The 24242-nt window shown below is 35.5% G+C and overlaps 1 protein-coding gene across 1 annotated transcript; it reads right to left on the bottom strand.

The window, feature by feature from the left end:
- Positions 1-406: 406 nt before the first annotated feature.
- Positions 407-2488, bottom strand: LOC149078647 (disintegrin and metalloproteinase domain-containing protein 10-like). The gene has a single exon (XM_089241207.1). It carries the CDS (start codon positions 2486-2488, stop codon positions 407-409), a length of 2082 nt encoding a protein of 693 aa, XP_089097333.1.
- Positions 2489-24242: the final 21754 nt, after the last annotated feature.

Here is a 24242-nt window from a genome sequence, read left to right as displayed (position 1 = left end):
TCGAAACCTGCATGCGTTTTTTCGCGATTTTCACCCTCTAAACGTGGTTTTCGACACCACGTACCACTGCAATTTTTGTTCCTCTTGATGTCTACTAGCAACTCTCTGAGTTTGTCGGTCCATTAACAGAACACCCTGTATATTGTGATCATTTTTAGTGCCTGAAACGTCCGAGATATAATTAATTATGCATGTACAATAATAATATAATATGGCTATAGATCGGAGTTTCATGCGTTGAGCGAGAAAATGAGAGTACATATACAGAATAGATTCTTTGAATCATTTAATATGATGACACTCTTGACTATGAAAGAAGGTGACACTTATTGTCCAACATCCAAAACTGGTACAAGTTGTTACTCGAAGAGAGAAAAAAACCCCACTTATAAAGTCATATTCAACCTCATTTCCTGGGTTTTTTGCCACGCGACTTCTGATGTTTGTGGTGTTGTTCATCATGATGTCCTGCGTCAACATGTGGACGTCGTTGTGAAGTTCCAGGCCTGCTACATGACTCAAAGCTGAGTAAGGAGACCATTCCTCTGCACAGCCAATTCCGAGGAACATGTTTCTTATAAATATAGTAGTAGTACATACCAGCAACAGCAGAAACCACTAGAATTAACGCAGCTAAGATATATGGCCAAATCATATCCTCACCGGAACTGACGCATTCTCCAGCACCATTACATTGTGCCATGTTCGAACCACAAACTGTTCCTGGAGCTAATAATATGGGGCCGCTAATATGAGAAGGGACAATCCCCAGCATCCGGGCTGTTAGGCAGGACCCTTTTGCCAAACAGCATACACTGCATGTTTCGACGCCACCACATCCACACTCCCGTAAATTGTTGTCTTTGCAGTAAGTGCTATTGCAAACTCCAGACGAACAAGTTCTATTACCTCCAAGTTTGTCTACACATGGCGTGTGATCGCTAACTGCCGATTCGTTTTTGCAGTCCGGGGAAATTCCATCGCATTTCCCAGCAACGCATCCGTCATTTTTGAGAGAGCATATCTCCCCAGCTGCTAACACCACACAGTCCATGCAGCATGGGTCCTCTTTATCACTGCACGTGTAGCCTTTCTTCCGACGATAGGTGCATTCTTCATCACCATCCAAACCACCCTTCGGCGTGCAGCACCTGTCCAATGCATCACACATTTGTGCATTTGGTCCGCAATCACATTCTTCGCCGTGTTCCTTCAACCCGTTCCCACACGTCGAAGGAAAAGGCTGCATACATTCGATAGTTTCTTTTTTGTTGAGCATGTCCCTCATACTATCGATACTGCATATTGAAAAACGGTGGAGTGTATTAGGCATTGCCGTCGGGGCCATGACATAGCTGTAGCGTTCTGGACTGCACGTCAAGTTTTCGAACGGATCATGGTTCGCTCCGAAAGCATGGCCGATTTCGTGAATATAGATTGCCACGTTCAGATTTATATGTTCGACATCACTTACTATTCCATAGTTCCAATTCGTGCAAGGACCTCCCATGTAAGCAAAACCTACTGGTCCGGGAAACACATGTCCTGTCGCGAAAAACAACAAGCAAGGAGAAAAGCTGTAATTTTCCTTGCTGTAACCTGCAAAAGCTCTACTAAAGTAACTGAAAAGACCTCCATCAGCGGCACCGAACGGGTATCCTGGCTCAGTTGCAGACTGATAAATCTTCAGTTCCCAAGGTATAATACGAATGTCTTTAGTTCCAAAATCTGTGGAACGAAACACTCTGTCGACTCCTTTCATCATAAGATACAAGTATTCTACTACTTTACCCTTCTCTTTGTTGTATAATTCTGCATCTCCAACTAGCTTCATTTTGCATTCCAAACAACCATCACAAACGGACTCTTCATTGTTAATCATTGGAAATCCCTTGAATGAGGCATCGCTTCTCTGAGATCCATTGGCAGGCATCGACTTGCTTTTATCATGCAAGCCGTCTTGATTCTTGTCGCAAATCGGTGTCTTCCATGGCTTGACGTCGACATCTCTGTATATAATTGTATTTGACGCTGATTCATTGCCATCTAGGTACTTGGAGGCTTGCATCAAGTAGTAGGTGACATTCTGGAGTTCGATGATCCCGGTGAAACCGCCAAACTCGGTTGGGTATCCAAGGATGGACGCCGTATCATTTTCAAACTCGTAAAATTTACCTTGGAAAGGTCCAGTTTGTGTTTTTCCAGAAGCGTGAATTTCTACTGTGGTTCTTCCCTTGATAGCTTCCGGCGTTTCGGAGGCCGATATCGACACCTTATGTCCGTAATAGTCAAAGCTCGTTTGCAACTCACTCGTCGACTTGGTGGATTCCCCGATCCCGATTTCCTTTTCATTTATCGTGACGCGCAATCCCGTAACTTGATACCGATATAATAGTTCGTCCAGTTGAGGTTTAGCCAGTGCGAGTCCGAAAATATTCAGCATCAACCAATACGTGTATTTAGGCGATCCGAGCTGCCAAATCCCCATGAGTCTTATTTCCAGATTTGTAATCTGAAATGGCGTCGTGTTTTCTGTTATATTGTCATATATACTTTGGAACAAAAATATATTCGTCCTTGCCCGGTATTTTACGTTTATGAGACAAAATAAGAATTAATATTTAAATATCCCTTCCCAACAAAAATGGCAAACCAATATAAAGGTGAAAAAATATTTTTATATCGAATATCGTAATTTCATGCTTTTTACGCGTTGTACGTGTTTATGTGGATTATACGCTAAAAAACGTCGGAATTTTTATATATCGCTGCGTCTTTTCAGGAAGATTGGAATAGAAATAAACATTTTATATTTATATATGTATAAAATGGTAGAAAATATATATTTTTAAGATTTCATAGATGCCATAATACAGTAGGTGCGGGTAGAAAACTCGACATTTTTCAAACGGGATGAAATTATATATTATTATCTATTGCACAAAAAATTTCATTACAAATGAACGGAATTTTCATATGCGCATTATATACGCCACTTCGAAATATAAGATGACATTTTTTCTCAAAGAAGCGAAAATCGCATGTGTGAACTATTTGCAAGCAAATACGGTACTTTGGACTTGATGATTGCACTTCCTATCTCTAAATTTTTGTACTAACATGGCGTTTCTCGTCAACTCTTACGTATCAAACAAAGAGAAGCTTTTACCAACAAAAAGTACCATATATTGCATATTAATGCTATTATTCAATTGTCATCGACTTGAGATGAATATTGAAGGCTTTTGTGTATGTGTGCTGAGGTTAAAAAATTGTTGTTAGCATTCTCCTAAACATTTTTGACATACGGTGTTCGTTTTCTCTACATTCCGAAGTAAGGCATGATCCTATTACTCGCCACAGTATCAACTAACTATACTGTACAGCATAAAATATCTAAAAAAATGGCAATTGGCATAATGCCTGGGGGGGGGGCAAGTTTTATTGCGCAAAATTTGAATGCTTACCACATGCAAGTCACAAGAATATGATTAAATGAGGTATTAAAATTAAACGTTTAGACCATTGAGCAAGTTCGATTATAATATCATCCACCGCTATCCATATACGAAGGTTTTTAACAGCTAGCTGATTCGAAGATATATTTTGAAAAGAGAGAAAATTCAACTACCTTTGCGGAGAATCGAACCCAGGTCCTTTCACTTTCCGAGTGAACGCACAAGACTACAACGGCAACGAATATCGAGATAGAGTTGCATATCAGGAGCCGTATGCTATCACGAGTTGTATCTCGGATAAGTCGCCATCTGATGGCAATGCCAGCAAGCGTGAGATTTAGCCTGAGTTAGGTCCGTACGTCCATGTATGGTCCCGTTCAGTGCGCCCGAGCTCCAAGGGCAGATTGATATATTCGTTGACTCTGTATTCTAGTGGTCTAAGACGTTCACCCGGAAAATGGAAGGACGTGGGTTCGATTCCCCGCATCGGCAGATGCATTTTCTTTTTCCAAAATATATCTTCTCATCAGCCAGCTGTTGAAAACCTTCGTTGAACAGTTATTCACCACTAAGCAATAAAATTATCATACACACATAAAAACAGCGAACACTCTTCCATTCCGGCCTTACTTTTTTGAGACATAAAAGGTACTGTTTCAAAGAAAAATTTCGTTTTAACAACGTCATATCCGGTTTAATAAAACCCAAAATAATTGGTTAAAAAAGGTGAAGGTGCTCACAGAAAAATAACCAGTTAATTAAAGAAATTTCAAAAAGAGTAAAATGGTTGACGAACAGTCCAGGTCAGGCAGATATGCAAAATATTATATATTCCGAGACTTTTAACTCAGCCGGACAATTCGGAGTTGAAGCACTTGAAGATCATCGAAAAAGCTTCGTATCTCACTGTTCAGGGCGGTTAGTTACATTAATATCATCGACAAAATAAAAATCACCATGAATTTTAATGGTCAAAAATTGCAAAACCTTTGACTCGTCCTAATAAATTTACCCTCTGTAAGAACCTCTGTTTCAGGTTTTAATACCGGAGACCAGATTTTAACATAAAAAATTTTAATATCGTTATGTCCAAAATTAATAAAGTATTTGAAAAAAAAAATCTCAAACCCCCCTTTTTTTTTTAAAATGAATTTCATTAAAGAATTCAATAACTATTTTTACTTATCATGTTTCCCGAAGGGTATAATACATTAAGACCTCAATCTCGAAAAATTTTTGGCATCTCAGACACCGCCGAACAACCAACCACTGAAGAAATTGGTCGTTCGTGAAATGGTGGGGATAGCGTTCGTGAAAAATCACGGCTCTGTTCAGAAAAGGAGGGGGGGGCCTAAAAAAAAAGTACACACATATATATATTCCTTTATAATATGCAAATCAGCAGTGGACGATCAACTCTCCTCGATTGTGGTTTTTGAGCGTCATCTTTAAAGGATGTCACCCCTAATGAGAATTTGATGGTGTTATGGAGGTATAGAAAATAAAAGGAAAAGCCTCTTCTTCTTATTTTGCGGAAGAAAATAAGTTGAGATTGTGCGAGAAGAAAATTTCAAAAGAAGAGAGAGAGTGTGTGTGAAGCTAAAACTCAAGCGAGAGGAAAATAAAATATATTTCATCCTTTTGTTAGAATAATAATAAAAAAAAAATGAAATAAACGAGAGAGTGTGTGTATGTATATAACATATACACTATTCAGAGCCTCTACTCAATGCCCGTAATTTCGGCTTGATAAATTGAAGATTTTTGCTTAAGCCTCGCGAGAAAGAAGGAAGACTTGCCATTCATGACCAAATCGACTGTTTCCTTTGAAAAGTAATCTTCTCAAGAGAGTGATTTAGTGAGAAGAAGTGTTGATATGACTCGTTGTGCATCCGAACGAGATGATCAAATGATATTCCACGTCAACACGTTCTGCGTGTTGCGAATAAAAACTAAATAAAATACACTCTGTGTTTTTTTAGTTTTCATTTTTTGTATTTCCCGCTGACGTCATTGGTACTGCGTTTATGTGCGTTTTCCTCTCAGATAAGCAACAACAAAAAACAACAATAATACGTATGATTGTTTTCTCTCTTTGTTTATGATGGGGGATAATGTATTTCGAAGATCTTCCTTCAATCATATGAAGAAAGTGGGAATTTCTGTCGAATAAAAAAACTCCGACATTAAAAGACACCCCAGGGATTAGGTAAATTTGGGTTCTCTTTTGTTGCCAATCAACACACATAAAGCTCTTATTCTATCAACAACATATTGGGGGAAAAATATGATTGATGATTGGGTGAAAGCTTGAGATTTTTATAATGACTTTACGAAAAATTCCTTATCTAAGCATTGATTTCACAAGTTTTATCGTAAGAAGAGATTGAAGGTACAGTCCTACCAGATAGGAACTTAAGGAAAAAAATCTAAAAGTATGATATTTCGATGGCTTAGAGTGAAAAACCTTGTATATAAAAAAATCCTAACTTTACAGGAAGAAAAAAAATAGCTTGTTATAGCACCTTGATAATTGGTAAATAGCTTTATTTGTTAAATCACCTATTACAATAAATACACTCAAAGAAGAAAACAAATACTCTTAAATACGAAAACATATTCTGAAGTAGGAAAACAAATTCTTAAGTAGGAAAACAAATTCTTAAGTAGGAAAATAAATTCCTAAGTAGGAAAATAAATACTCTTAAATAATATAGGATGTAAATATGTAGAAACAAAGTAATAAAACAATGTCAAAACTTACCGACAATACAAGGCCTTTGAAGTTGGTGAAGAAATGACATACGTAGTTCCTTTTTTTTTTTCTGCATAGAGAGCAGATCGTAGCCCATTTTTTAACCCTTTAAGTGGTTTTTAATATTTTACTGATCTGTCTTAGATTCTGTCACATTAGAAATCACAGAGCCTTCTAGAAATCACCACCTATTTTCAAGAAGAATATTTTTTTCCGATTGGGGGTGAGCTGATAAATGCTCCCACCCCCCAAACATCGAAAATGGCAATTAAAAAAAACAAGGAACAGCAAAAAAACTAGTTTTCTGTTATTTTTTGCTCTACACCATAATTCTATACTACCTCGAAAGGAAAGGAAAAACATCGTCTTTCTCTCCTTCTGTTATCAGACTTCAAATAAAAGCTGACTCCGCTCATAGTAGGTTGATTGACAAGACGGGTGGGGGGGGGGGGGGGAGGAGTCAGAAGAAAGAAATCGTTATCAGGAGAACAAAACTTACAACGGTATTTGGGTCGGGTTTGCCGAAACAAGACCGTTTTAAAAACCCGATATATCGGGATTCCGAAAATACAGCGCATCAAGTTAAACCAGATACCTCGGGATTGCCCTTACAATGGCAATCCCGAGATTTTAAGCACAAAACACTGACATAGCTGTGATAGGTGAAGTAGTCGGTTTTCTACGACATCGATTTAAATTCAGCGAGACTTCCTTCAGTCATATTTCATATGCATATTTTCTGTATACCGTGAATCAATTCTGAAATCATTTCGAAAATTCCTGAATTATTTTTCTAATTTTAATTTTGTTTGCGATGGCCAGATGCAATGGTTATTTCATATGTAGATTTTAATACAGCTCCACTAGACAAGCTTACCACCCAAAAAAATTTACCCACGATACATATTCACTCATATTAAAAGATCGAATTAGATAACGTCATTACATGAAGCACAATGTAGTATAATTACAGCACAATGTAGGAGGTAAATAACGATTAGCTATTAATGGTTTAGTATCTCTAATTACAGAACCGCGTCGACTGGACGTTTGCTGTAAATAGGAAGAGCCATGACAGCAGCAGGGGTACCACGAGAATTGACACAGCGGTATACGTTGGTACGAGCGGTACTATCGATGTCATTTGACTCTATCTGTCAAGAAGGTACCGAAACCCTTCAATGACAATTCCTGGCGACAATATCATCGTACGGAAATGTTTGATGATATACTCTATCCGAAGAGACAATGCTACGATTGGAAACCAATAGTTTGTCCTGATTGCTGGTATAACGGTGTCGGTAACTTTGGGCAAGCAGCAGGAACTGGTACGCCACCTTGTTATCAGCAACATACGAAATGATCGTAGCAGTGTTATGATTCCCTCTACAGTTTTTGCAGTAATTAAAAAAGTTCATTAAATAGAAAGTCTGACGCTTGGGGTGGATTTTCGAAAGAGCAAGTAAGGCCAAATCTGAATAAAAATATTCGCTGACGAAACAAACATATTGAACCTTATCCTAGGGTCCCTGTCCTGTAACTATTGTTCCACCGTCAAGTCCGATTCGGTCCCCGAGTACGACCTGAATAAAAACTCAAATATTAAACCGCTCAAAAAAACTTTCCAAACTAAAATCCCAAAATGTTTGAAATTTTCTCTCCTGCAGATGGATGAGGATGTTTCAATAAACTTTTCAAAATACGCTTTTCTCAAGGAATTTTCTCATTTTACGTATTGATGTGTCTAAAACCTCAATTAGTCTAATTACACATTGTTTCTTCAAACTTTCTGCAATGTATTCAGGGCATTCGGGGGTTCAATAGATAACAAGAGATCTACAGATTCCCTTTACGGTGCTTGAAATCTTGTCCCTCAGCAACACGTTAAGTTGAATTGCCTTTTCTTCTTCTGGGTATCGAAGGGAAAACCCATAGGAAGTTTCCCGTTTCCAGAGATGGGAAGATTCCCGGCGCAGTCTCATCATCCTAAACACTAAATAATGGCTGAAAAGTCATCACTGCTCGAACAGCGGGAAACTTCTGAGAGAGTAAACTTCCCAAATCCGTCGAGACTACTTCCGAAGCAACGAAGAAAATTCCGCCCGCAAGGGATAAAAATAACTTCCTCCGCAACAAAACAAAATGTCTTCATCGAAACACCTAAATATATCTATACATATACTCGTATATATACAAACTTCGGCATCTTGATGGCAATTCTCGAAGACTTATTCGCAGGAAAGGGACTTTGGGTTTCTCATTTTCCACCGCCATGATAATCTTTTTGTTCGAAAATCTTTTGTTTTTTAGTCACGTTATCTGGAGCTCGTACGAAAAAGCTCTCGTACTCAAAAAAAATTATTTACTTTTAAGATGTGAATAGAGTTGAGATTTGTTGCTCCTTTTCTACATTGCTGGAGGTTTTTTCCCCGTAAAACACGTTAACGTAATACAGTCGACGCCGTTTATTAGAATCACGGATGATGTTATCATTAGGGTATTGGTATTATTTTTGCAAAGAAAGAAACGATCCGATACATGGAAAAATATTCGTTTATAGTTATCGGGACTTTGGTTTATAACGGAGGTTTCGACAGCTGGCTGATGTGAAGGTGAATCCAAGAAAGAAAATTCGTCTGGCCCTGCGGGAAATCGAACCTACATCCTTTCACTTACGGGTGAGCGCTCGAGACCACCAGACTAAAAAGCCAATGAATCCTCTTTCCTTAGCGCTCGTGAAGGGAGCCGTACATGAGTATTTCTAGGGTGCTCGAACCGTAAGTGAGAGGATGTGGGTTAGATTTCCTGCAAGGTCAGAACGAATTTTCTTTCTTGGATTTATCTTCGCATAATAATCGCACCAGACAGCTATCGAAATCTTCGTAGTAATAGCGGAGAGTGACATAATTTTCGGATTTCGGTTTATATTATCAATTTTTTTTTCGTAGAAAATATTTTTTCACGCATTTTGAGGCTTGGTTTAATGAAACTTATTTTTTAATCCTAACTTATTGTTATCAGCCTGCAAGACTATGTAGAATGCTAGAAGGTGTTCCCCTCCTCCCTCGTTGACAAAGCACTTAATGTCATAATCAATCAGTATTATTCCCGGTGAACCAAATTTGGATTCCATTTTGCAATGGCTTTTCCATAATGAAGGGAAATGTGTTACAAAAAAGTTATTTTCCTTCAGTTCTAGATCAGTTTCTATCAGTTGACGAGATTGAATTTTTTTTTTCTGAAATACTTTCTCAAGGGATCAATGAAACATATTGTACACAAACACACACAAATTACAAAAATGCATCGTAATTCGGGATATAACGGATATAGTGATTTAACGAATTTTTCCAATCATTCCCGAAATAACTCCTGTAATTATGTCCTGTTTGACGAATTTCGAAAATGAACCTCGATGTACCGAACTCCAATTCAAACACACTTACATCCGCACCCCGATATAATGAACTCTTATTTAAAAAGTTTTACAATCGTACCCTGATATAACAAAATTCTTCGATTTTTAATCCTAAAATCAAAATTTTAATCGTTAAATCATGCAATTAATTAAATGGGAGTTTGTTACATCGGGGTCCGACTATATTCATCGAACATTCTTGACTCATTTGGAAATTCTTAAAATTTTAAATATTCATCAAATTCACCAATTACAATAGGGTATTATGAATCACTTTTAAATGTGATAAATTTCAAGTATTTATATCAAATTCACCTGGTAGGCTTGGGTATTATATATACTCACCCTTTAAATGTGATTATTGTTTTAGTATTAATCAAACTTACAAATACACAAATACAAATACAACGTCACAACAGGCAAAATGCCCAACGAGGTGGCTGATAAAAAAATGCCCATACCAATGACGGCTGGAGTTTTTGCGCAATCACTGGTAAAAGAGATTTTATGAAAATTATCGAGATGATTGACAATTATGCATAAGAACCGGCGATTATTGCACATAGTAACCGTTTTATCACATTTACTGTAACATATACGAACCAATAGAAACTTTTTGTTGCTTTCAATATCGCTATAACATGTTGCCTATGAACTAGTTTCGAAATTGGCAGAGTAACTCTCTCAAAAACGTGATGCTTTAAAGTAATATAAAATAAAAGATAATAGTTTCTCGTCGAGGAAGAGGAATTTTTTAAAAGGTCAGGGTGGGGAACATGATTTTATATGGCATGTAAAGAGATTAAAAAAAAAAATGTTCGTGGGTAAAAGGGTCTTTGGTAAAAATTCTCAAGATCATCACCTCATCCTCTTCCTCCGAGATTATCCTCTAAAAGCGGGCACTGTTAAGAGAGAGCGAGAGAGAGAGAGAGATGAATACTTACCTTGTTTTTTATACATAAATATATATATTTCTTTATTATTCATGCCACATTACCATGTGCAGTGCCGGGGTGTGTCCATTGGAAATGTTCTTAATAGTTGATGAACAAGAAACGTGTGGCACTTGCCCAACTTTTTTGCCTATCTTCCAATAGCACACACACACTCAAGTCTCTGAACGCATCCATAAAGATGAATCGGTTGGCAGGTACCATAAAAAAGAAAGGAAAGGAAATTGCAGATTTTTCTTCTGCTTTTGCTTAGTATCACGCGAAGTCAAAAAAATAAAAAAAAAATTCTTGAGGAGGTAGATAGAAAATAGACCAAAAAGAATAAGGTATAATCTTTAAGATAATAGTTCGTAAAGGAGGGAACTTTCTCAAAGAAGGCAACATGTCATTAAAATTTAGACTATTTACCGCGAGGTAAAAACGACCTTAAGAGCGAAAGATGTAAGTATGTTGCTGTACTTAATTGTGATCTATAATGGAAGTAATTTCTTTAATGCTTTTAAACACGGGGACGGAAACTGTTTCGTTACTCAACGCAAATTCTACACGAGTAAAGGTTTTTTTTTTTTTACTTTTTGTCACTAAAAATGAATACTTTAGAAGAATATCAATCATTAACTATTCATTACTGTTTGAAGAAATGATAAGAAATTTCTAAATTCATTTCGGTTCGCACACACTTTATAATGGGTGTCACGACAGTTCAGCGAGAGACAATTCGGTACCGACATTTCAGCGCTGCAACAAATTGACCTTTAGAGCCCTGACAATTTAGCATTTAGCGCTGCGACAATTTAGCATTTAGCGCTGCGACAATTTAGCATTTAGCGCTGCGACAATTTAGCATTTAGCGCTGCGACAATTTAGCATTTAGCGCTGCGACAATTTAGCATTTAGCGCTGCGACAATTTAGCATTTAGCGCTGCGACAATTTAGCATTTAGCGCTGCGACAATTTAGCATTTAGCGCTGCGACAATTTAGCATTTAGCGCTGCGACAATTTAGCATTTAGCGCTGCGACAATTTAGCATTTAGCGCTGCGACAATTTAGCATTTAGCGCTGCGACAATTTAGCATTTAGCGCTGCGACAATTTAGCATTTAGCGCTGCGACAGTGGACTGACACTTCCAGACACTTAGGACTGGCATACTTTCAAAATATTTAAAATGATTTCGCTCTTAAAATGCTCCTTTACGACGCTTAGAATTTTCTTTACCGAAAAGATGAACTGCTCTAATTTAATTTCTGTTTTTAATTTCTGCGGTTCTTTCTGTGGAGCCGTTATGAATTTCCAAATATTGGGATGATGGACTTCAATAGTGCTACTAACGAATTATGCTAGCCCCCAATATTATCATTGGTTTTTGCCAAGCCGTTAATAGTGACGACAAACTGATTCCATAGTTCCGTAGCAAATTATGGATCCCTCCTGTGATTTTTTCGTGTTGGCCTTCCAATCTAGGTGTCTTCGAAGTAATTTACAACATGTAAATTTTAGTCTCTGTAGTATTTGATATCTAATAAATCTTCAAACTTTCTAACTACAACGCTGGCAGGTACGTATGATAACGCGGTTAATTTTCTAATATTCAATGCAAAATCACTTTAACTCGCAATCCGTCTTTTAGAAACATTGAGCGGTGATAAATGAGGTTTATGTATTATAAATATTAATCGAAGGCAGGACAAATCCCATGGCGGCTGAAAAATTGGTTATTGGTGCCTAAAATTTTCTTTGCGTAGTTACTAAATTGCAGGCTGAGAGCAGTTAAAAATGCTAGGCAGCATATCTGCCGGCATATGAAAGAGGATCACTATGCCCTGGAAAAAGCCATTAAGAAGCATTATTTTGGACCTTTTTCTTCGGGTAAAAAATTTTTGGTACCTGAAAATTATTTTCTATATAGTGACTAGATTTTTTTTGCGATTTGCCCAACCCTGTATTAATATCATATATTTTATTTTGCATTTATATCTTCATTCTCATGTTTTAAATAATTGTGATAGCAATGAATTGTCTGCGCTGAATCGTCGGTGCTGAATTGTCGTAGATTCTTTATAATGATATTACGATTTATATTTTTCGTTGCTACTGAAGAAATAATGATCTGAAGCTTTCGGAATTTTTTTTTATGATGAAAACGTGGTATAAATAATATATATTTTTTAATTTTTTAAATGAAAAATATTTAAATTCATATATGTGAAAAAAATGTTTTTATATTGATGTGTGTGTGTTGTGAAACAGCTTGATAATACTAGCCGAATCGGTTCAAAATCGCCGTACGTGCTCTAGTACTAAACCACGCATGCACCTCGTCCACTTTCCTCTGAGGAACTTCTAACGGAATAGTATGTGTTCGAATGCGCGTGTAAGTGTAATGAATGTGACGTGAATTATGCTTCTGTTTATTATTGTTTGTTATTAATTAATGCTTGTTATGTGTAACGCTGCCATCTGTCATCAATTTTTCTAACTATGAGTGAAGTGTAATGATTGAATAATTGCATCGTTGCAGACCTGTCGCACTCTGCCATACGTGCTCTATGAAACATAAGAAAATAGAATAGTGCTTATTACAGAGCCATTTCTTTCATTTTCTTGAATTAATTTGAACGCTTAACGTGATGGGGCGTCGAAGTTCACAGACGAAACTGCTGTTGAAAATGAATTTATTCTTGAAAAAAGTATTTTGTGAAATGAAAAGCATCATGTCGTACTACATTTTTTTCAATTAGCCACGTTAATTTTGAAAATGTTGAATTTAATTATTTTTCATTAAAAAAGTTTTGTAAATTTTTCAATCATTACTCACGACATGACCACGTTTTCATCATGAATGTTTTTTTTGAAACCTGTCATTACTTCTTTTATTACAATAAAAAGTAGATGTGGTATATCACATGTCATATAATTTTTGAAAATATGGTAATATCCTGTATTTGTAAGGACAGTAAACTTTTGTGAAGGACATACATGCGTATAAAAGAGACAAATAGCCACTTTTCTCTCAATACCAAAAATTACAGCGAATGTATGCCTATGCACACAGGTTTAACGTTTTTCTCAGGTGTTTGTGATTTACGTATATAATGTACTTAAAAATGTATTTTTATTATCTTTATTAAAGGAAATTTATTTGGGATTGAAAAAATATTTTCGAGTTGTTTAATCACACTGATGAAATGTTAATTATAATTTATTAAATATTTGTGATTAAACTTTCAGGACGCCCTACACTTAATGGAACATTATGAGGCAAAAATAAGAAAAAATTGACATTAAAAAGTTTCTAAAAGAGGAGTTTAGGCCGATATTACATTTTAAGATTTTATAAAATCTTGTAAAATGTAACCAATAAGCTTATCGGCTACATTCGAGCTTATTGGTTGCATTTGTCCAGTTTCATAAAATAAGTTTTATACAACTTTAAAGTGCAATACCGGCTTTACACCTTAAGCTGGGATTACACAATAAAATTCTCATAAAAGTTCATTTATAACAATTGAAAACGCAACCAATATTGTTATCGGTTGAATTTGCTTGAATGGAACCGATAACCTTAGTGGTTGCATTTTCCAAGTTTTATAAATGATTTTTTATGAAACGTTTACAGTGTAATCATAACCTAATTCTAAGAACTTTTATTTTCATGAATCAGTCGTACATAGTAATAAACTATCAATACCTTTATCATTTAGCTGTTAACTTTATGTTTTTGATTGTTTCGGAACTTATTGTTTTAGCAAGGAGAGAAGAGACAGAAAACCACTGGTTGGTGAAGAAAATATATTTTTTTTCTCATTATATGTAACAAACTACAGCAGCTTTTTGCTATGAAAAGTGAATCATTCATAATTGCATAGCCTCTAAAAGGATTAATATTACCTGGTATTTCATTAAAAATTTAACGATTGAAATTCATCAAAATTCGGTACACATCACTGAAAATCTGATCAAAACCACGTTTTTCTACGAAAAACAATGAATACTAAACGAAAAACAGCAATATATTAAAACAGGAAATATTTTATAGTTATTTGCAGTCACAGACGTTTCAAATAATAAAATATCAAAACCCTTCAATATAATGAGAAAATCTGTTTTGAAAAACTCTATTGGTCTTTGGAACAATCTTTAAATTCTATATGAAATTTGTCCCCATAATAATTCTATTTTTCTTATATTATTTTAAGAATTGAAATATGGATGTTTCAACTGAATATAAAACAATTAACATTTTCAAATATCTATATATAACGGCTGTATAAAACCCTAATATGCTTGAAGAATGGAAAAAAAAAGATCTTCATCGGTACTTACAGCAATAGCGCACTTTGAATTCGGTCCCTTCTTATGGAAAGTACTTCGTTTGCATACTTTCAAGTGTCGAACTTCGTTTTCTTCACTTTTTTTTTCCGCTCTTACTTTTTTTCCTCCAAGACCATGTTCTTTAACATCTTTTCTTCGACCGATTTTTTTTTCTATATTATTATTATCTTGAGGATAATTCAAGAGATAAAGTTTTGTAATCTACGCGGCGGTCTTATCTGAGGAGCCCAATTATCTGCAAGTCTTAACGACTTTCGTAGGCGATTTTCTTTTTCAACACTTTCCGATCAAGCGTCATCCTATTAGAAGCGTTTCGAATATTCCAGAAGCGGAAGAGAGAACACCCTCTCTCTCTCTTTTTTTTTTGTTGTATAAGTCTCACAGTCAATCTCTCCTCTCTTTTCTTACTTCTACCTCTTGAACCCACTTACTGGAGCCAGTAATCGCGTTCGATAATTCAACTTGATGCATGTGGCAACCGCTGAACAAATTGCAGATCTGGAAAATTCTGGATCCCGATTTCCACCATTTTCTCCCACCGTTCCTCCTTCCGCAGCTCGTCTTAATCTTCCATTTTCTTTTCCAACCCTCGAATGTCACGAAGCAAATTAACAACGACGCCGTAATTCGAAATCACGCGTAAATTCATTTCGTTCAAGTCGTTAATTAATTAATTAGATTAAAACGCCATCAACCCCCCTGAATTTTCGGAAGCTGATTCCGAAGGATGTTTGTAAGAAATCAATCTGGAGTATCACCTCTCTCTCTCTCGTTTTTTCTCAGTGTAATTTGGTTTCAAAAACCCTGAGAGAATTACCGGAAGTTTTTGAATGTTGGAAAAGTATTAAATCCGTTCAACATAAAGATCGTTTACTTCATCAACCAGTTTATATGTTTCAAAGAAAAAAAAACATATTCGATAATCTGGAAAAATCCAAGTGTGATATATTCTAAAATATGGATCATATAACAATTTCAAAAATCTGTTTTATCGCATGATTTTTCTAATCGCACGTATAAACATCCCGAGTCGTAATCTAACGTTGCTTCTCAGTGATCAGGTGATTGAAAGATTTTTCAGTACTTTTCTCTAATTTTTTGGCCACTTTACTCTGAAATATACGTGATGGGAAATCAAATTAAGAGTTAAAATATATTGAATAAGAATTTTTAATGTATCGTCATGGCTATTGATATTTGTATAAATCATACTAAGGCTTAAATACATAAATTTACTAAGGCTTTGGGTAAGAGCAAAAATGTCGACGTGGTTTACCTTGATTTCCAGAAGGCATTCGATCGGGTCCAACATGGCAAACTCTTGAAGCGTTTACACGAGATTGGAATAGGGGGCAACTTGCTGAATTGGATAGAATCGTGGTTAAGAGATAGGTCGCAACGAGTTATGGTGAACGGGGAATTCTCTGGTTGGACAGACGTCACAAGTGGAGTTCCTCAGGGAAGTGTCCTTGGCCCCATACTTTTTTCACTTTTTATCGATAAACTCGATCAGGGTATCGATGGAATTACTAGCAAATTCGCAGATGATGTGAAGCTAATGGGGGTAATCGGGAATGAAAGCGATAGGGAGTTGCTCCAGACCAACTTAAACAAGGTTGCAGCATGGGCAAATGAATGGAGCATGACGTTTAGCGTGGATAAGTGCATGGTCGCTCATTTTGGTTCGAACAACCCACGGTTCTCTTACGAGTTGAATGGTGTCACTATCCCGGATGCAACTAGAGTCACCGATTTGGGAATTCTCATTGACGAGCGACTTAAGTTTTCTGAACATTGTTCAGCGGTTGTCAAAAAATCGAATAGAATGCTTGGTCTCATTTTCAAAAAGGTCTCTTCGCGTTCTCCTAAAGTCATTCTTCCGCTTTTTCGAGGCTTAGTTCGTCCTGGACTGGAGTATGCTGTAAGGTTTTGGAGACCATACCTACAGAGGGACATAGACTTGGTTGAAGGGGTGCAGAGAAGAGCTACGCGTGTCCTTATTGGCACACAGGGCTTGAGTTATGAAGAAAGACTTCATTTTTTGAATATGTTTACATTGGATGAACGCAGGTGTCGAGGAGATATGATCGAAGTGTTCAAAATTTTCAATGGGATGGATAGGATGGACCATGAACTTTTAGTACACCGCCAATCGACTGCTTTTACAAGGGGACACCAGTATCGATTGGTGAGGGACAATGCAAGGTTATGGTGTCGCAGGGAATTTTTCTCCAATAGGGTTGTTAATAAATGGAATAGCTTACCCCCGGAGGTAGTAAATTGTAACACAATTGACACGTTTAAAAAGAAATACGATAAACATGTTGGGGTAAATCGGGAAGCTATCCATTCTTAGAATAAGACAACCATAAGTATGCTTTATGGGCATTGTATAATATTTTATCACGTGTATATATTGTTTATAACTTGTGTTAATTGCATTTTTAATTGGGTTGCTGTATTTTTGAAACATATGACAACCATATTTTTATGGGCATCTTTTTATCAGCCACCTCGTTGGGCATTTTGCCTGTTGTGGTGTTGTATTTGTATTTGTATTTGTATTTGTATATGAATATTTTCACAATTCGTTTAAGTATTTAGGCATCAAATATCAATATTTCCACATTAAATATTAGTATATGATAATAACTAATTACACATATCAGTGTTACAACAACAAAATTCAATAGTTTCACAATTCATATAATTAGTTTGACAATTCCTATCAATATTTTCTATTTACTGTATTATAATATATGTTCCTATCATTCTCAACCATTCATGTAAGCATCTCATTCAGAATCTAAAAAAAGAAGAAATAATTCTTTGAAAATCTGAAAAGTTGTAGAAATATTTACTGGGAGAGATATGCCCTACTGCTATGTACAGTGAAACTCGGTCATCACGACCTCAATAATAACCATATCTCGGCTATAACGATCTCAATAATAATGATACTTCGGCTATAACGTCAATAATTAGCAGTGCAGGCTTATTTCTACAGAGAGTACTGCTAATGAGCCTTGCTTATAAGATGACAAGAGAGGACGAAGACTCAATCACCGATGCTGCCAACTGTAGATATTGAATAACAGTTTCAAGACCAACACAAAAATTTCTTAGAACCATGTCTGTTCAAGCCAGGTAAGAAGAAATCTTCTACGTTGGTAGTGTATAAGCTTGCTTTATTTTATTAAAACTGTTTTGTTAAGAATATGATCATATTACACATATAATTCAAATCAATGGTATTTCTGGAAATGATCACCGAATGAACTCATCTACAGCATAGGGAAAAAAAACATTGAAAAATATTTGCGAGCTCGAAGCATGTGCTGCACCTTTCCATCATGGAAGAGCTCAAAGTAAATGAAGGTAATCAGAATTTTTTTCATATCGTCAATTTTTCTGAATGCGTTTTTTTCTAAAAGAAACTCATGTATTACTGGCAAAGCCCGAAATAGGCCAGTTCCAGCCAACGTCCGAAAATCGGGTTTCACTGAGCTTTGGCCATCCAGTTAGCGAAGCGGCTAGAGGTCCCTGGCCGAAGCAAAAGCATGATTCGGCGTCATCACCAAGTAGGGGTACTTTTTTGAGATAATTATAGTCATTTATAATTATGATTAACTATGGTAACCCTAACGATCATAAGAATCGGAATGTCGATAGCTTATGGGATTTATAGCGGTATTATACAGATTTTCAGCCACTTTCGGCCGATCTCCGACATGGTCCGGGTCAACTATCCAGTGGGTCTTTGGGCGTATGTACTAAATTAGTATAAGTTCATAATCACTATAGGTTCACAAGCTTTAAATTTATACTCCTAAAAAATAGACGTTGCGACGTTGATTTCAAGAAATATGATAAGATATTATACATTTCCACTTAATTCCGAAATGAAACATTCTCGGAATCAAATGTATAACATATAATTATACTGAAAATAGAAGATACAGTACATATTTCATGAAAGAACTCCTATTATATTATGTAATTTTTTTTTGTGTCTGCCTAAGACATCAAACACACACCCAATGCTTCAAAATTATACTTGATGATACATTCTCAAAGTTTTTTTCTTCTCTTGTTCTAAAAAAAAACAATGAAGCATGCCTGAACGTTCTCAGCTTCTCAGCGTTTAAAATTATGCGAAAACCTGACAATCATAAGTGGTTAATAGATAAAGTAACTTTCTTTTTTTTTCCTCTAACCCACAAGAGAGTGTTACGAGAGGCATTTTTTTTCGAAGAACAAAAGAGTTAATTGCGATCACTAAATTACCAGACCCGAAATGATCGAAGCCAATTTTTCATCATTTCCAACGAAAGCCTATAATTTCGAAATATTTCTTTGCGGTCAACTTGAGTACAAAAAACGTTTTTTGCCGACGTATTTTAGTTCTTTTTCTTCATCACCTCAAGTATTTCTAATGGGGAGGAAAAATGTTATAAATACAGTTAATTGCACAGGTTTTACAGCTGGGGGGGGGGGGAGGATAAATAAATTGTTTTAATTATAGTATTAATGACAGTGAGCAATTAGGCCAATTTTTGCTGCTTTTCGGATACACACATGCGGTTTTTTTTTCTTTCGGTCAACTCTTCCCATATTTCTTAATTGCCTCCCCACTCTGTTCTTCAATTAATATGGGCGTCGACGCTTGGAATGTCCCTCATTGCTGTAACATCAGTTTCCCCTCAATACTCCGGGAAAGGGGTAAAAATGAATTTTTATAGAAAAAAATAATACTTTTCTTCAATTCTTTATCATTAACTCGTCATTATCAATTATATCGCAGCTCGGCTGATTCGAATTTTTCATCCAGAGTATTGTGCTTTTTTTTCTCCCCTCTTTAATTCTTATCTTCATCTCAGGGGGGGGGGGAGGGAACTTTCCCCTCCCTACCAACAAAATTAATAATGATCTAATTATGATTAATTATTAGTTCTGGGTTTTCTTGGCTATGTTGTATTATTATTTTTTTTTTTTGTCCCCGGACGAATCAGCGAATGGAAAGATTAATCACAAAGCAAGTGGTGAATAAAATTGAAAGTTGGAGATTGAAAAAGAGAAAAAAAATTATCACGTGATATGTATTGATTAATATATATGGAAATCACTTTTACGGTACATTTGAGCGAAAGAATACTTTGTTATAAGGAGAAAGTAACAAAAAAAAAAACAAGAGAGTTTCGTTTAATGTGGCGTGAAATATGCACCAAACACTAAAAAGAGAGCTTAAAAAATGGGAAAAATAAAATAATATATATATATAATAATGGATGAACCAACAAAGAATAATTCATTTATCCATTTTGACGACACACAAACTGCAAATGGTTGTTAATTTAATTTTCACTGAAATTGTGTTTTTCCTTTCGTTTTGAATTGAGAAATTAAATTTCCGTTCGATACAAATCATATGACACCAAATGTGTCTAATTTTTTCTCTTCTAAGAAAAAAGAAAGGAGAGGAAAAAAAAATCAATTTTTTTTTATCGCGTTTCCTATTTTTCAACGTAAAAATAACTGAAAAAATTCGTCTTTTTTTCTGAATGAGTAATTAGTCTGACTGTATTTATGTATCTGATAAGTACGCTCATCTAAATTTTCAATAAGAAAACAAACCATTTCTGTGGAAGTGTTAATTAATGATAGCCATTGGGTATGTGATAACTAATGTAAATTAATCATCATGCTCTGATGAACAATGTGTATCGATGCGTGAAGAAATATACTTCTTCATTCGAAACTAGTGTCTATTTATTTGAAATAAAACAAATAACTTAGAATAAAAAAATAATTTTGGCCGATAGAGATCTTGAAATCATTTGTGACTGTTATTAATTTTTTTTCCACCCATTTCAAGTGAATAAATTTAAAATTAATCATGTTGTGAAAGCAAAAAAATATTAACTTACAAATTGTCAATGGATAGCTATATTAATAAAAAACATGTTTTTACGGATTAAAAACAATTATTGGTCTATATACTGGAAAGTATGTTCGTAATTGGGAAACATGTTTATATTATTTTATTCAGTGTTTATTCACACACAAATAGATGATACATATAATTTTCGTTACCGAATCGTGATTGATGGAAACTAAAATACTCTTTAAAATGCAAAATGTTATCAGGGTGATTTAGATCTTATATTTAGCTTGTGGTTTTCATCACTCAGAACTTCTATGTACCTGGAAGTTCTAAATAGAACAAAAAATTGAATTTTATCGGAATCTTCCGAAAATTTCTCAATTTGAATTTTGGCTTTGCAATTATAATTACTTAACATAAATTTCTAGCTAAACACAACTATTATTTTCCTTAGAAGCCATTTGATGATGCGAAATTGCTAATAACATTTCAGCATTAACTATGAGAAGCACAGAAAAAACACCCGGATGTTTTTTGTTAAAATAACTATAAATGAGTGTACAGTCGAATCTCGTAACGAACTCCAAGAGACTGGAGAAATCACTTCGTAATAACGAAATTTCGTTGTAAAGGAATTCTAGATTTTTAAATTGTTCCTATAAAAACTTCTCTGGGGGATTAGAAAAGTTTTCATTAAAACGAGATTTTTCTCCGCTATAATGGTAATCGTTAAAACGGGAATCGACTATATGTCTTTCACGTTGTATCATATTTGTTGTATCATTCACGTTATATCATATTTGTTGTATCATTCACGTTGTATCATTCACGTTGTATCATATTTGTTGTATCATTCACGTTATATCATATTTGTTGTATCATTCACGTTATATCATATTTGTTGTATCATTCACGTTATATCATATTTGTTGTATCATTCACGTTATATCATATTTGTTGTATCATTCACGTTATATCATATTCGTTATATCTTTCAAAGAAATGAAATTTCAAACTATGTGCTTTTGTATAGTTGTATAAGTACATTCAGTTTATTGGTTAATTCCTCATTAAAAGGGAATATGGTAAAATTGTTACTTAGAAAATTCAAAAGACGTATTTGACAAAACGAGATAATGAAAATTACTCTAAATAGAAAAACCGTATATATTGTTATAAGCAGAACAGAACTTTTAAAATTGACAACGTCAGTTTTGAGCTTTGAACTGATACAGAGGATATATTCCCGCTTTCAATTAAAAAGAACGATTTAAAAAACGTCTTGAAATTATTTACAGACAAATCTTATTGATATTCCATACCTGCCAACGAAATTGCAATTCAACTGTTTAAAATCGATTGTCATATAAAAAATAATTCTGGAGCAAATACTACTACTACTAAACTACACGTGCACTTGCTCCATATTTCTCTAGCGGAACTTCTAACAAATTGGCACATGTTGGAATGAGCGTGTACGTGTTGTGAACCTAACGTGAAGTTTGTTTCCGTGTAATGCCTGTTATGTGTTCTGCCATCTGCCGCCAATTTTACTATGAATGAAATGTAATGATTGAATAAGTGTACCGTTGTTGACCTGTTGCGCTCTGTGGCGATACCCTTTAATGGAGAGATCGGTCTTTGCCTTCGTCGAAGTTGGGAACCACAGAATACCAACTTCAGCCGACCACCATTTTGGTGACGGCGGGGTTCGAACCCAGGTCCTCGCGATGATTAAGTTGTCATAGTGACTAACTGTAACTATGACCACTTTACCAACACAGCGGTAAAAAAAACCCCAGAAGAGGAGGAGTAGCAAATATAGTAGAGCAGTGTTTCTCAACTTTTTTTTTAGTCCATGACTTCTCCCTTTAGACCATAATTCTTCCCGTGTTCCCCTTGCCTCATCTAGTCACCCTCCATCCAGCATCAAGACCCTTTCTACTTAATGAATTTAATTCAATTGAAACTAAATTAATAAACAATTTTTTAAAAATAAAACATTAATCTCTGGACCCACATGCAGATCCAGAGAAGCGGGAAGCGATGGGGGTGAGTATTTCTCTTGAAAACTGGTTTGTACTATAAAATATGGGACAATCCAATGAATGTACACAATAAATTGTCCCGCTAGGCATATCACAGTGAATTCGAGCCCTCCGTGGGGTGATTTCAGTGAGATTCTCTCCTTTTGCAGTTCTATGCAGAAAAGTTTCAACAATATGTCCCCCTCCCCGGTAAAGTGATGTTTGTAGCCGCATGTTTGGTTGGAAGTAAGGGCTCACACATTTACATACTCGCGAAGATCACAGTACCAGATCTCAACATGTATGCTTCCTATGGGCATGAGACCAACAGAGTCAAGCCCAGATGAACATGACCTCTTCCATGAGATGGTACTGGTTGTATGGGCAGCTCAGCTGAATTTCAGGTACTTTTTCCTATCATATAATATAGGATATGAAATATTATTTCACTCTTTATCATCAATCATTTTTTCCTCAAACCTCTTTGTTCCCCGCCCCTTTAGGTAGATGTCGCGGCTCCCCTTTCATTTGATTTTAAACTGTGGCTCCCTTAGAATATCCCAGGACCACTGCAGTAACGAACTAATTTCTGCAAAACGGAATTTTTAAAGCTCACAGTTCGTTTAGTTTTCGTTGATTTACTGTACATTGGAAATTATTCTTCTATAAACCGACTTTTTTTAATGGAAGGGAGTGATTTCATTTTATGTGGAGACTCGACTGCATTTCTTTATTTGCAGAGTAAAAGAAAATATGGAAGACATTATGGAAAAATTCTTGTTATGTTTCATTGGAGAAAGTAAGGTTCCAGACGCCCATGCCGTGCTTGTTCAGAAAAAGTACGCAAGCGGTATAGATGTTCCGGCAAATGTGATAAATCTTATTGTTATGCATAACAATCGGTTATTATGCATAATCGTCAATTATTTTGGTAAGCTTGATAAATTTCCCTAAATAAATCACTTTTACCAGCGAATATGCATAGTACCCAAGCGTCGCGTCGTTGGTAAACATGATAAATCGTAATACGTATATAGCATAAATATACATGATAATTCACGCACACATGTATTGTATCATTATATCGGAGTACGGTGGTAAAATTTGTTATCATTATATTGGGGTCCGACAATTTCCATCCCACATAATAGACTAATTTGGAATTTTTTTCATATTTATCAAATTCACCAATTACTCTAAAGTATTATGCATAATTATAGACAAATGCAATAAATTTCAAGTATTTATCAAATATACATAGTCGCTGATAAATGTGATAAATTCACCAAACTTACCAAAACGATTGGTAAATATGCATAATAACCGATTTACCATAACATAGACATGCATAACGCCACATCAGTGACTGGTGAGAAAACAATGTGCATATATATTTTTTTGATATTAAAACAT

This window comes from Pholcus phalangioides, unplaced genomic scaffold, assembly GCF_987345545.1.
Source record: "Pholcus phalangioides strain wild (caught in Gottingen) unplaced genomic scaffold, Ppha-v1.0 ptg000013l_1, whole genome shotgun sequence".
Classification (NCBI taxonomy): Eukaryota; Metazoa; Arthropoda; class Arachnida; order Araneae; family Pholcidae; genus Pholcus; species Pholcus phalangioides.
The sequence above is the reverse complement of the archived record's forward strand: the minus strand, read 5'-3'. Positions and strand labels throughout refer to the sequence as shown.